General features: G+C 37.9%; 1 protein-coding gene across 50 annotated transcripts in view; it reads right to left on the reverse strand.

Annotated features, from left to right (window-relative positions):
- The window catches only part of LOC120931788 (mucin-19-like), a 584,870-nt gene that overhangs the window by 188,383 nt on the left and 381,921 nt on the right, over positions 1-14,566 (reverse strand). For 36 of the 50 annotated variants that reach the window (XM_040343590.1, XM_040343599.1, XM_040343577.1 and 33 more), the window contains 2 exons: positions 10,546-10,572; positions 7,555-7,590 (listed from right to left, as the gene is read on the reverse strand). The exons of 1 other annotated variant lie outside the window; for it this stretch is intronic. In XM_040343590.1, coding sequence (XP_040199524.1) covers positions 7,555-7,590; positions 10,546-10,572 — 63 coding nt within the window. Of the gene's footprint in view, positions 1-711; positions 748-5,843; positions 5,880-7,554; positions 7,591-10,545; positions 10,573-14,566 lie in introns of all 50 variants that reach the window. 13 more of the 50 variants (XM_040343605.1, XM_040343603.1, XM_040343601.1 and 10 more) reach the window with 4 other exon arrangements.

The raw sequence follows: 14,566 nt of genomic DNA on the forward strand, positions 1-14,566 counted from the left end.
ATATTATTGTCTACGTCACCACTATGGCGATTATCTTTTCTATTTTTTCTAGTGGCCATTGCCCCTGGATTGAAATTAAGGCATGAGCTCATATTTATAGTTATAACTAGAACAGGAATAAAAAGGACATCTTCCAAGGAGACACTTATTTTTGGCAAGCCTTTACTTGTAAGCCTCCAATTATTTGTGGAGGCTTACAAATAAGGTTTTTGAAAGGCTCAAAAGATCAGTTTTACGTAACTAAAATACAAAGTTCAAAGATTTTATATACTTGTTTGTGTTAGAAAACGATAGCAGCACCTTCAAAGTCCCATCAACAATGTTGTATTTTTTGCAGTTTGATATAGCATAAGAGATGATGTGCTGGATTGTGCAGTCCCAACATGAGTTTTAATTTTAAAATCTGAATTATGTTAAAGTGGTAGTAAACTTAAATTTAAAGTTTCTACCTACAGGTAGGCTTATAGTAAGTCTTAAATTTAGGTACGGTTAATATATCCTAAACATGTGCCATTTGAAAGATATTCAAATAGGCTCTAGTTGATGACATCACTGCACATTTAATTTACTTTTGAATGCTAAAAGTATTAAATTTCAACAAATAGTTTGTTCCCTGCTTAGTTATATTGGACCCTGGCCATGTAGAAGATTGATGAAAGTTTAATTGTCCTTGTCCAATGCCAAAATACACTTTTTTTTGCACATAAATACCTTCTACAGATGGGGCTTTTGTTGTTTCCTTTACTCCTATTGAAAAGAAAGAAAAATTCTACTATTAAATGACATAAAAGAGTTGATTTATTAACAAAAATTCACAACGCCATACACCATCTCAATCTGTATGTTCATTCTGTGTGAGTTTCGGAATTGCTCGTTTTCTTAAGTTTGTTTTCTCTTCTCAATGAATGCTTCTTTTATTATGGCAGAAATAAAATACCACATTTTGGTCACTAAATGGAGCTGAGGAAACACCGAAAATAGACATTGCTTTTTTAACAAGAGAAACAATTTAACAATTGAAGGGGTTGTTAGAAGGAATTAGCAAATAAATGTTACCAATAGTGCTAATTCCCTTTAGTATTCTCTGAAATCCATACATTTTACCTCTTATTACAAACATGTATATTTTTCTTATGCTCCTCAGCTGAATAAAGTGTCTGTATTAAAAGACTATTCATTCAGAAGAGAAAACACATAGATAATATTTGTTTTAGTCCCATAATGTTTAAAAAATAAAAACTTTTTTTTAAAAGAATAAGAATAAAGCCTGAAAATACAGAACAAAAAATCCTGTTTTTTGACAAGGGAACCATGTTAAGATTTTCTAAAGATTGTTTTTGTGGGAAATTTTTGGAAAAACTTTTGTGAAGAAATAAAAAATTATATTGGCTCTATTTTCCCTATGTCTGAATGTGTTTTAGAGATGAATCAAGCTTTTGCATTGTGGTTATGTGCACATGTCTCCAATGAAAATTAATTCCCTTTACATGTACTAGTACATTGCAGAGCACTTCATTTAAAATGGCAACTCAATGCAGTAAGTCAAAGTAGATACAATACACAACAATTACAGAAGATAGCCTATAGATTTATCTATCTATAGTATATTATTAATACTCAATATATTTTAACATAAGTTAGCTCCATCTATTACCATTTTTCTTTTTTAATTTTTCTCAGAGTTAGAAAGGATTACAACCTCTTTCAGGTTTATATTATTGTCTACGTCACCACTATGGCGATTATCTTTTCTATTTTTTCTACTGGCCATTGCCCCTGGATTGAAAGTAAGGCATGAGCTCATATTTATAGTTATAACTAGAACAGGAATAAAAAGGACATCTTCCAAGGAGACACTTATTTTTGGCAAGCCTTTACTTGTAAGCCTCCAATTATTTGTGGAGGCTTACAAATAAGGTTTTTGAAAGGCTCAAAAGATCAGTTTTACGTAACAAAAATACAAAGTTCAAAGATTTTATATACTTGTTTGTGTTAGAAAACGATAGCAGCACCTTCAAAGTCCCATCAACAATGTTGTATTTTTTGCAGTTTGATATAGCATAAGAGATGATGTGCTGGATTGTGCAGTCCCAACATGAGTTTTAATTTTAAAATCTGAATTATGTTAAAGTGGTAGTAAACTTAAATTTAAAGTTTCTACCTACAGGTAGGCTTATAGTAAGTCTTACCTTTAGGTACGGTTAATATATCCTAAAAATGTGCCATTTGAAAGATATTCAAATAGGCTCTAGTTGATGACATCACTGCACATTTAATTTACTTTTGAATGCTTAAAGTAATAAATTCCAACAAATAGTTTGTTCCCTGCTTAGTTATATTGGACCCTGGCCATGTAGAAGATTGATGAAAGTTTAATTGTCCTTGTCCAATGCCAAAATACACTTTTTTTTGCACATAAATACCTTCTACAGATGGGGCTTTTGTTGTTTCCTGTTCTCCTATTGAAAAGAAAAAGAAATTCTACTATTAAATGACATAAAAGAGTTGATTTATTAACAAAAATTCACAACGCCATACACCATCTCAGTCTATATGTTCATTCTGTGTGAGTTTCGGAATTGCTTGTTTTCTTAAGTTTGTTTTCTCTTCTCAATGAATGCTTCTTTTATTATGGCAGAAATAAAATACCACATTTTGGTCACTAAATGGAGCTGAGGAAACACCGAAAATAGACATTGCTTTTTTAACAAGAGAAACAATTTAACAATTGAAGGGGTTGTTAGAAGGAATTAGCAAATAAATGTTACCAATAGTGCTAATTCCCTTTAGTATTCTCTGAAATCCATACATTTTACCTCTTATTACAAACATGTATATTTTTCTTATGCTCCTCAGCTGAATAAAGTGTCTGTATTAAAAGACTATTCATTCAGAAGAGAAAACACATAGATAATATTTGTTTTAGTCCCATAATGTTTAAAAAATAAAAACTTTTTTTAGAAGAATAAGAATAAAGCCTGAAAATACAGAACAAAAAATCCTGTTTTTTGACAAGGGAACCATGTTAAGATTTTCTAAAGATTGTTTTTGTGGGAAATTTTTTGAAAAACTTTTGTGAAGAAATAAAAAATTATATTGGCTCTATTTTCCCTATGTCTGAATGTGTTTTAGAGATGAATCAAGCTTTTGCATTGTGGTTATGTGCACATGTCTCCAATGCAAATTAATGCCCTTTACATGTACTAGTACATTGCAGAGCTCTTCATTTAAAATGGCAACTCAATGCAGTAAGTCAAAGTAGATACAATACACAACAATTACAGAAGATAGCCTATAGATTTATCTATCTATAGTATATTATTAATACTCAATATATTTTAACATAAGTTAGCTCCATCTATTACCATGTTTCTTTTTTAATTTTTCTCAGAGTTAGAAAGGATTACAACCTCTTTCAGGTTTATATTATTGTCTACGTCACCACTATGGCGCTTATCTTTTCTATTTTTTCTAGTGGCCATTGCCCCTGGATTGAAAGTAAGGCATGAGCTCATATTTATAGTTATAACTAGAACATGAATAAAAAGGACATCGTCCAAGGAGACACTTATTTTGGCAAGCCTTTACTTGTAAGCCTCCAATTATTTGTGGAGGCTTACAAATAAGGTTTTTGAAAGGCTCAAAAGATCAGTTTTACGTAACTAAAATACAAAGTTGAAAGATTTTATATACTTGTTTGTGTTAGAAAACGATAGCAGCACCTTCAAAGTCCCATCAACAATGTTGTATTTTTTGCAGTTTGATATAGCATAAGAGATGATGTGCTGGATTGTGCAGTCCCAACATGAGTTTTAATTTTAAAATCTGAATTATGTTAAAGTGGTAGTAAACTTAAATTTAAAGTTTCTACCTACACGTAGGCTTATAGTAAGTCTTACCTTTAGGTACGGTTAATATATCCTAAACATGTGCCATTTGAAAGATATTCAAATAGGCTCTAGTTGATGACATCACTGCACATTTAATTTACTTTTGAATGCTAAAAGTATTAAATTCCAACAACTAGTTTGTTCCCTGCTTAGTTATATTGGACCCTGACCATGTAGAAGATTGATGAAAGTTTAATTGTCCTTGTCCAATGCCAAAATACACTTTTTTTTGCACATAAATACCTTCTACAGATGGGGCTTTTGTTGTTTCCTGTTCTCCTATTGAAAAGAAAAAGAAATTCTACTATTAAATGACATAAAAGAGTTGATTTATTAACAAAAATTCAAAACGCCATACACCATCTCAATATGTATGTTCATTCTGTGTGAGTTTCGGAATTGCTCGTTTTCTTAAGTTTGTTTTCTCTTCTCAATGAATGCTTCTTTTATTATGGCAGAAATAAAATACCACATTTTGGTCACTAAATGGAGCTGAGGAAACACCGAAAATAGACATTGCTTTTTTAACAAGAGAAACAATTGAAGGGGTTGTTAGAAGGAATTAGCAAATAAATGTTACCAAGAGTGCTAATTCCCTTTAGTATTCTCTGAAATCCATACATTTTACCTCTTATTACAAACATGTATATTTTTCTTATGCTCCTCAGCTGAATAAAGTGTCTGTATTAAAAGACTATTCATTCATAAGAGAAAACACATAGATAATATTTGTTTTAGTCCCATAATGTTTAAAAAATAAAAACTTTTTTTAGAAGAATAAGAATAAAGCCTGAAAATACAGAACAACAAAATCCTGTTTTTTGACAAGGGAACCATGTTAAGATTTTCTAAAGATTGTTTTTGTGGGACATTTTTTTAAAAACTTTTGTGAAGAAATAAAAAATTATATTGGCTCTATTTTCCCTATGTCTGAATGTGTTTTAGAGATGAATCAAGCTTTTGCATTGTGGTTATGTGCACATTTCTCCAATGCAAATTAATGCCCTTTACATGTACTAGTACATTGCAGAGCTCTTCATTTAAAATGGCAACTTAATGCAGTAAGTCAAAGTAGATACAATACACAACAATTACAGAAGATAGCCTATAGATTTATCTATCTATAGTATATTATTAATACTCAATATATTTTAACATAAGTTAGCTCCATCTATTACCATTTTTCTTTTTTAATTTTTCTCAATTTTTCAGTTAGAAAGGACTACAACCTCTTTCAGGTTTATATTATTGTCTACGTCACCACTATGGCGATTCTATTTTCTATTTTTTCTAGTGGCCATTGCCCCTGGATTGAAAGTAAGGCATGAGCTCATATTTATAGTTATAACTAGAACAGGAATAAAAAGGACATCTTCCAAGGAGACACTTATTTTTGGCAAGCCTTTACTTGTAAGCCTCCAATTATTTGTGGAGGCTTACAAATAAGGTTTTTGAAAGGCTCAAAAGATCAGTTTTACGTAACAAAAATACAAAGTTCAAAGATTTTATATACTTGTTTGTGTTAGAAAACGATAGCAGCACCTTCAAAGTCCCATCAACAATGTTGTATTTTTTGCAGTTTGATATAGCATAAGAGATGATGTGCTGGATTGTGCAGTCCCAACATGAGTTTTAATTTTAAAATCTGAATTATGTTAAAGTGGTAGTAAACTTAAATTTAAAGTTTCTACCTACACGTAGGCTTATAGTAAGTCTTACCTTTAGGTACGGTTAATATATCCTAAACATGTGCCATTTGAAAGATATTCAAATAGGCTCTAGTTGATGACATCACTGCACATTTAATTTACTTTTGAATGCTAAAAGTATTAAATTCCAACAAATAGTTTGTTCCCTGCTTAGTTATATTGGACCCTGGCCATGTAGAAGATTGATGAAAGTTTAATTGTCCTTGTCCAATGCCAAAATACACTTTTTTTTGCACATAAATACCTTCTACAGATGGGGCTTTTGTTGTTTCCTGTTCTCCTATTGAAAAGAAAAAGAAATTCTACTATTAAATGACATAAAAGAGTTGATTTATTAACAAAAATTCACAACGCCATACACCATCTCAGTCTATATGTTCATTCTGTGTGAGTTTCGGAATTGCTTGTTTTCTTAAGTTTGTTTTCTCTTCTCAATGAATGCTTCTTTTATTATGGCAGAAATAAAATACCACATTTTGGTCACTAAATGGAGCTGAGGAAACACCGAAAATAGACATTGCTTTTTTAACAAGAGAAACAATTTAACAATTGAAGGGGTTGTTAGAAGGAATTAGCAAATAAATGTTACCAATAGTGCTAATTCCCTTTAGTATTCTCTGAAATCCATACATTTTACCTCTTATTACAAACATGTATATTTTTCTTATGCTCCTCAGCTGAATAAAGTGTCTGTATTAAAAGACTATTCATTCAGAAGAGAAAACACATAGATAATATTTGTTTTAGTCCCATAATGTTTAAAAAATAAAAACTTTTTTTAGAAGAATAAGAATAAAGCCTGAAAATACAGAACAAAAAATCCTGTTTTTTGACAAGGGAACCATGTTAAGATTTTCTAAAGATTGTTTTTGTGGGAAATTTTTTGAAAAAGTTTTGTGAAGAAATAAAAAATTATATTGGCTCTATTTTCCCTATGTCTGAATGTGTTTTAGAGATGAATCAAGCTTTTGCATTGTGGTTATGTGCACATGTCTCCAATGCAAATTAATGCCCTTTACATGTACTAGTACATTGCAGAGCTCTTCATTTAAAATGGCAACTCAATGCAGTAAGTCAAAGTAGATACAATACACAACAATTACAGAAGATAGCCTATAGATTTATCTATCTATAGTATATTATTAATACTCAATATATTTTAACATAAGTTAGCTCCATCTATTACCATGTTTCTTTTTTAATTTTTCTCAGAGTTAGAAAGGATTACAACCTCTTTCAGGTTTATATTATTGTCTACGTCACCACTATGGCGCTTATCTTTTCTATTTTTTCTAGTGGCCATTGCCCCTGGATTGAAAGTAAGGCATGAGCTCATATTTATAGTTATAACTAGAACATGAATAAAAAGGACATCGTCCAAGGAGACACTTATTTTGGCAAGCCTTTACTTGTAAGCCTCCAATTATTTGTGGAGGCTTACAAATAAGGTTTTTGAAAGGCTCAAAAGATCAGTTTTACGTAACTAAAATACAAAGTTGAAAGATTTTATATACTTGTTTGTGTTAGAAAACGATAGCAGCACCTTCAAAGTCCCATCAACAATGTTGTATTTTTTGCAGTTTGATATAGCATAAGAGATGATGTGCTGGATTGTGCAGTCCCAACATGAGTTTTAATTTTAAAATCTGAATTATGTTAAAGTGGTAGTAAACTTAAATTTAAAGTTTCTACCTACAGGTAAGGCTTATAGTAAGTCTTACCTTTAGGTACGGTTAATATATCCTAAACATGTGCCATTTGAAAGATATTCAAATAGGCTCTAGTTGATGACATCACTGCACATTTAATTTACTTTTGAATGCTAAAAGTATTAAATTCCAACAAATAGTTTGTTCCCTGCTTAGTTATATTGGACCCTGGCCATGTAGAAGATTGATGAAAGTTTAATTGTCCTTGTCCAATGCCAAAATACACTTTTTTTTGCACATAAATACCTTCTACAGATGGGGCTTTTGTTGTTTCCTGTTGTCCTATTGAAAAGAAAAAGAAATTCTACTATTAAATGACATAAAAGAGTTGATTTATTAACAAAAATTCACAACGCCATACACCATCTCAGTCTGTATGTTCATTCTGTGTGAGTTTCGGAATTGCTCGTTTTCTTAAGTTTGTTTTCTCTTCTCAATGAATGCTTCTTTTATTATGGCAGAAATAAAATACCACATTTTGGTCACTAAATGGAGCTGAGGAAACACCGAAAATAGACATTGCTTTTTTAACAAGAGAAACAATTGAAGGGGTTGTTAGAAGGAATTAGCAAATAAATGTTACCAAGAGTGCTAATTCCCTTTAGTATTCTCTGAAATCCATACATTTTACCTCTTATTACAAACATGTATATTTTTCTTATGCTCCTCAGCTGAATAAAGTGTCTGTATTAAAAGACTATTCATTCATAAGAGAAAACACATAGATAATATTTGTTTTAGTCCCATAATGTTTAAAAAATAAAAACTTTTTTTAGAAGAATAAGAATAAAGCCTGAAAATACAGAACAACAAAATCCTGTTTTTTGACAAGGGAACCATGTTAAGATTTTCTAAAGATTGTTTTTGTGGGACATTTTTTAAAAAACTTTTGTGAAGAAATAAAAAATTATATTGGCTCTATTTTCCCTATGTCTGAATGTGTTTTAGAGATGAATCAAGCTTTTGCATTGTGGTTATGTGCACATTGCTCAGAACCACGTCGGAACAACTGCCTAAGATGCGCCAGATCACTGCCTATGGCGTGAACGTAACCTACGCCCAGCCATATTCACGTCCAACGTAAACGACGTAAAATACGCCGGCTTGTGTTCCCTGGGGCAGACCTTAGCATTTCTGCTGCTGGGTTACACCTGCTTTATGGGGCTTAACTTTACGCCGGACGTACAACTTGCCCGCACATCGCATAGCCGGCGTCGGGCGCACGTACGATCGTGAATCGGCGTATCTCCCTCATTTTCATATTTGAATAGAAAATCAATGGGAGCGCCAAATGCGTCCAGCGTAAATATGCGCCCACTCTACGCCGGCGGGCAAGTTACGTCAGTGGAATGAAGCCTGTTTTTAGGCGTATCTTCGTTTTGTGGGCCCGGCGCACAGATACGATGGTGCATATTTGCACTTACGCGGCGCATCTCCAGATACGTCGGCACAAGTGCTTTGTGAATCCGGGCCTATAACTTTTGCTTAATCCAATCAATATACGCTTATTGCAAAAAAAATACCAAAAATATGCAGCAGGTGATCAAATACTACGAAAAGAAAGCTCTATTTGTGGCGGAAAAAAATTGTTTGGGTACAGCGTTGCATGGCCTTGCAATTGCACCCTTTTAGCAATCAGATAGAGATGAATGGGAGGGGGAGGGGGTAGGCACTGAAAGCAATCCTGGAGTGGAATCCTAACTAAATCAAGTGGCCAAACACAGTATCTAGAACTTTAACCTCCCTGGTGATACGATTATGTCAGATGTTTGCGTCTCAAAGTGGTACAATTGTTTTGCATAGAAATTTGGCGTTTTTATATTTTAGGCCTGTAATTCTTAGTAAAAACACACTTAAATCTGTCCAAACAAGAGTCTAGTAGACATCCCGGTATGATAAATTTTGAAAACACAAAACTGTAAATAATTATAAAAAAATAATAATAAAATAAAATTAATTTCCCCACTATTCACTATCACTCAATTCTGCAAGTGTTCATATTTACTATCGCTGTTTTCTAGTTGGTCCCAAACCACTTTTGACATAAAGGGACACTTTTTGGTTGTTATGGACAATCTCACGTTTCCAGGCAGGAAGAGCAGTATATATAATATAAAACTGAATGCAGGGCACTGACAAAACACTAGGGACAAATGGGATATGAAATAATTTCATACAGTAATGTAATCTGTAATCTGTATTATGATACTGTAGTATTTGTCATTTTTTTAATTGCCGCCAGGCTCCACTCCCGTGCGTCGCGACGCTCGCAGGGAACAGAGCCTGGCATACAGAGGCATCGGGCGGAGGACACAGCCCGCGGACACAGCGGGGGGACATCGCAGGATCCTGGGGATAATGGGCCAGATTCACAAAAGAGATACGACGGCGTATCTCCTGATACGCCGTCGTATCTCTGTTTCTATCTATGCGACTGATTCATAGAATCAGTTACGCATAGATATCCATAAGATCCGACAGGTGTAATTGTTTTACACTGTCGGATCTTAGGATGCAGTACCGCGGCCGCCGCTGGGGGGAGTTTGCGTCGTAAACCAGCGTCGGGTATGCAAATTAGGAGTTACGGCGATCCACGACGGATTTTCGCGTTCGCAACGTCGCCGCTAGTCTAGTTTCCCGTCGCAAAGTTAGTTGTCGTTTTTGGTGCCTTAACTTTACACAGCAATCGTATTGCTGCCGCGTTGAAATTTAAAAATGAACGTTGTTTGCGTAAGCCGTCCGGGAATACGGAATTACGTTACGCGCGTCGCCGTTCGAAAAAATGACGTCACTGCGTGCAAAGCACGATGGGAATTGCGAAACAGAGCATGCGCAGTAGGTACGGCGCGGGAGCGCGCCTAATTTAAATGGCACATGCCCATTTGAATTGGCCCGCCTTGCGCCGGACGTATTTACGATACACCGCCGCAAGTTTCCAGGTAAGTGCTTTGTGGATCGGGCACTAAAACTGGAAACTTGCGGCGGTGTAACGTAAACGGGTTACGTTACACGGCCGCAAATGTATGTGAATCTGGCCCAATGTAAGTAACCTGCGCCAGGATCCTGCAATGCTTTTCTGAGTGTGGCTCGGGGTTACCGCTAATGGTACTGAAATTTAACCCCGAGCCACACTCGGGAAAACCCCCAGGGAGGTTAAAGGCCAAAATGAATTACTTCATAGCCTAAAAATTACAATGCAGGAAAAAAAGATTTTTTTTCACATAAATGAATGAGTACCTTGTTTATCTCTTGGTGGTTTGTCCTCTGAAAATAAATAAATTACTCTGACATTAAATGATATAAAGAGTTCTAGATAAAAAACAACAAGACCTATGAATAAGTTTTTTTTTTTTTCCAAATAAACCAAGTTTATTAAGTTGTAGACAAAGGTATACACACAGTTTTTTGAAAAGAAAAATATAAAACATAAAAGAAAAACACAGTGGGTCAACATTCCCCGCATTGTCAAAAGGTATGGTAACATTTACTCCGATCCATAACATCCTCAGTTCCTTTCGTATGTGTTTCCCTAAGCACAGATAAATTAACTCAGTTACGGCCTCTACCATGTATAACATATTGACCCTTCCATGCACTAGCTCCACCACTGGGACGCCAACTACTCCCGTCCGTCCATTCCTCCCTCGACCCTCACCGAGTCCCAACACACTGATACTTAGACTGTACATGTTTCACCATCATCCAGCCATCTATCCCATACATTGGAGAATTTCTGTGGTCTTCCTCTATGTGTATAGATCATTTTCCTGTATGGGAGAGTAGCATTCACCTCCCTCTTCCAGTCCCTTAGTGTCGGTGCCTCAGGTTGCATCCATACTTTTGCCACCACCTTTCTAGCCAGAAATAAAGTTTCATACATAAAGATTGCCTGATACTTTTCCGTATCCACATCTGGTAATAGTCCCAAAAGACACAGCTTTGGGTCCATGCCCACCAGGGTTCCCATATTGTCATGAAGAAACTGTGTGACCTGTAGCCAATACGCCTGTATGTCTGGGCAGTGCCATAACATGTGATAGAACGAGCCCTCCTCTGCTGCACACCTGGGACAGACAGGGCTCCTTGTGGACTGAAACTTTGCCAACCTCTGCGGCGTGATATACGCTTGGTGCACAATATATAGCTGGGTTAGCCTGTCTGATAATTTAGGGGATGCAGTTTTCACCCCTTCCAATATCTCATCCCACTCCGTGTCCTCCACTGGGCCCAAATCCCTTTCCCATTTTAGTTTGGCTACCTGTGCTATCTTGCTGGTCCTACGCCTCCTGATGACATAGTAGCAATTGGACGTGAGCCCAGCCGAGTCCTTCCCAAAGACCACATCCAGCACCTGTGGTGAGCTCACCTCTATACTATCCGATCCCATGTGGGCTCTGAGAGCATGCCTGAGCTGTAGATATCTGAAGTGAAGCTGCGGTGGAAGCGAGAACTCCTCCCTGAGTCTGTTGTATGGCTTAGGTCCCGTACTGGACATGACCTGAGACAAAAACAGTATCCCGTATGTTGCCCATACCCCTGGGTCTGGCACTGTGCTTAGCTCCGGCATGTAACTATTGTTCCATAGCGGAGTATGTGAGTGCATGTGAGTCCTGCCTTGTTTTTTAAGAGCAACATCCCATACCTTTTGATGGTGTGTCAGCATGTCTGCCCCGAATCGGGCAGTCTTGCATCCTCCATGCCCTCTCCTAAAGATTGCCTGTACAGGGGTGTGAAAGGGGCTGTCCGGTTTGTTACACACTAATGATCTATATTTCTGCGACTCAGATGTGTTAAAATAGTACAGGTGAGACAATTGTGACGCTATGTAGTAATCCTGTAAGTCAGGGAGGGAGCATCCCCCCTCCATGGTCGGGTTCTGGAGTATATGCCATGCCAGCTTATGCCTACCGGAGCCCCAGACAAACGAGTTTAGGATTGCTTCAAACTGTTTAAAAACCTTAAGAGGTATGTACAGGGGAGCATGCAAAACCATGTAAAGAATTTTAGGCAATAAGATCATTTTTATCCAATTAATTCTACCCATTACCCCTAGGGGTAACTTTGCCCATGCCTGCGTTCTAGATTTGACCACTGCAAAAAGTGGTTCCACGTTGAGAGGGACATAGTCTTTAAGGTTCCTTGTGACCCTTACCCCTAGATATTTAACCTCTGCCACTCTCTGTAATGGAAGGTCATGAGACACTACTGGGGGGGGGGGGGAACTGATCCAGTGGGAGAATCTTAGATTTGTCCCAATTGATCCGCAGGCCGGAGAACTTCCCCACCTCTTCTATAATATGTAAGGCTGCTTTTAGTGATGGGCCCTGGTCCTCCAGATATAGGATCGTGTCATCTGCGTATAATCCAATCTTTTCCCAGGTATCACCCCTCCTAAGACCTACCACCTCTGAACTCATTCTGATGGCGATCGCCAATGGCTCCGCCGCTAACGCATATAGCAGCGGGGACAGTGGGCATCCCTGCCTTGTGCCTCTCTCCAGGGAAATCTGTTCTGAAAGCCACCCGTTCGCAAACACTCTAGCCTTAGGTGTCTGATATAACAGCTGCACCCATTTGATAAAGTGTGGGCCAAAGCCTTAACATCTCAGGCATTCCCACAGATATAGCCACTCGACTGAGTCAAAGGCTTTGGCCGCGTCCAAAGCTACTACCACCCGCGTACCCACATTGTCATGTTGCGCCTGTATGTTCATGAATAACCTCCTGATGTTCATGGCAGTGTTCTTCCCTGGCATGAATCCCGTTTGGTCTCCATGTATCAGTGAAAGAATCACTGAGTTTAAAGCGGTGGTTCCCCCTAAAACAAATTTCTAACAATAGATTCGTAAGACCCGTTACACTGCGGGTAGTCTGGCTTTTTTTTTTTTTTTTCGTACATACCGAGATCTCCCCGTCTCGTCCCTTGGCGGTGGGCGTTCCTAGTTGATTGACGTTCCTCGGACGGGCGCATACGTGACGTCACGACTTTCCGACAGAAGCCGAACGTCATTGCGCAGGCGCCGTATAGAGTCGGCTCTATACGGCGCATGCGCAGCGACGTTCGGCTTCTTTCGGAAAGTCGTGACATCACGTACGCGCCCGTCCGAGGAACGTCAATCAACTAGGAACGCCCACCGACAAGGGACGAGACGGGGAGATCTCGGTATGTACTAAAAAAAAAAAAAGCCAGCCTACCCGCAGTGTAACGGGTCTTACGAATCTATTGTTAGCAATGTGTTTTAGGGGGAACCACCCCTTTAACCTCGATGCTAGCACCTTAGCTAAGATTTTAATGTCAACTGGTAGTAGTGATATTGGTCTGTAAGATTCGGGGTATTGCGGGTCCTTGCCCGGCTTAGGAAGTACAATTATCTGGGCTTCCTGCATGGAAGAGGGGAGAATTCCTGTCTCAAATATGGAGAGGTACAGTGCCCTCAATCTGGGGATCAGTGTTTCGGAGTACGTGGTGTAAAATTCTAAAGGGAGGCCGTCCAGACCGGGAGCCTTAGATTTGGCCAATTGCGACAGCGCCATAGCTATATCTTGAGTGGTTATTGGGGCTTCCAGAATCTGCACTTGCCCCCGACTCAACCTTGAGAATCTCAGAGTATGTAAGTATGCCCGTATTTCCTGCGGCGTGTGATTGCTTTGGGATCTATATATGTCTGCATAAAAGGTCCTGAACCTATCCGCCACTACCGGAGGGTCTGTGACCACCGAGCCATCCGGCTCCTTCAATGACACCACCACTGGCGGCCTATCTTCTAAATGCGCCAAGTACGCCAGCATCTTCCCAGCTTTTTCCCCATGCTCATATATACGCGTTTTACTAAAAAAGATACGCTGTTTGGCCTTTTCCATGTGTAACTGTGTTACCATCCTCGTCTGTACTCTTACCTTAGTCAGGTTCTCTATTGTGGGCTGTGCGTTAAACGTGCCCTCTAATTCCTGCAACGTGTTTTCCGCGCTATTTACAATTATTTTGGAGGACTGTTTAAGTCTACGGATTTTAGTATCTAACACCCTGCACACCTGGGTTTTAAATGTATCCCACCCGGAATTGATATCCGCGTACCCCTGACCCTCAGGGAGTAGGAACTGCAGCTCCCGTTCAGTTATATCATGGTCAGTCAGGGCCGTCAACCAAAAAGGGTTAAGCCTCCACCCCCTCACACTGGCCCTATCTAGCAGGGACACCTGTATCCAGCATGGCGAGTGATCCGACAGGGCCCTAGGAGCAAATCCAGCCCCCCCCCAC

Source organism: Rana temporaria, chromosome 3, assembly GCF_905171775.1.
Source record: "Rana temporaria chromosome 3, aRanTem1.1, whole genome shotgun sequence".
NCBI lineage: Eukaryota > Metazoa > Chordata > Amphibia > Anura > Ranidae > Rana > Rana temporaria.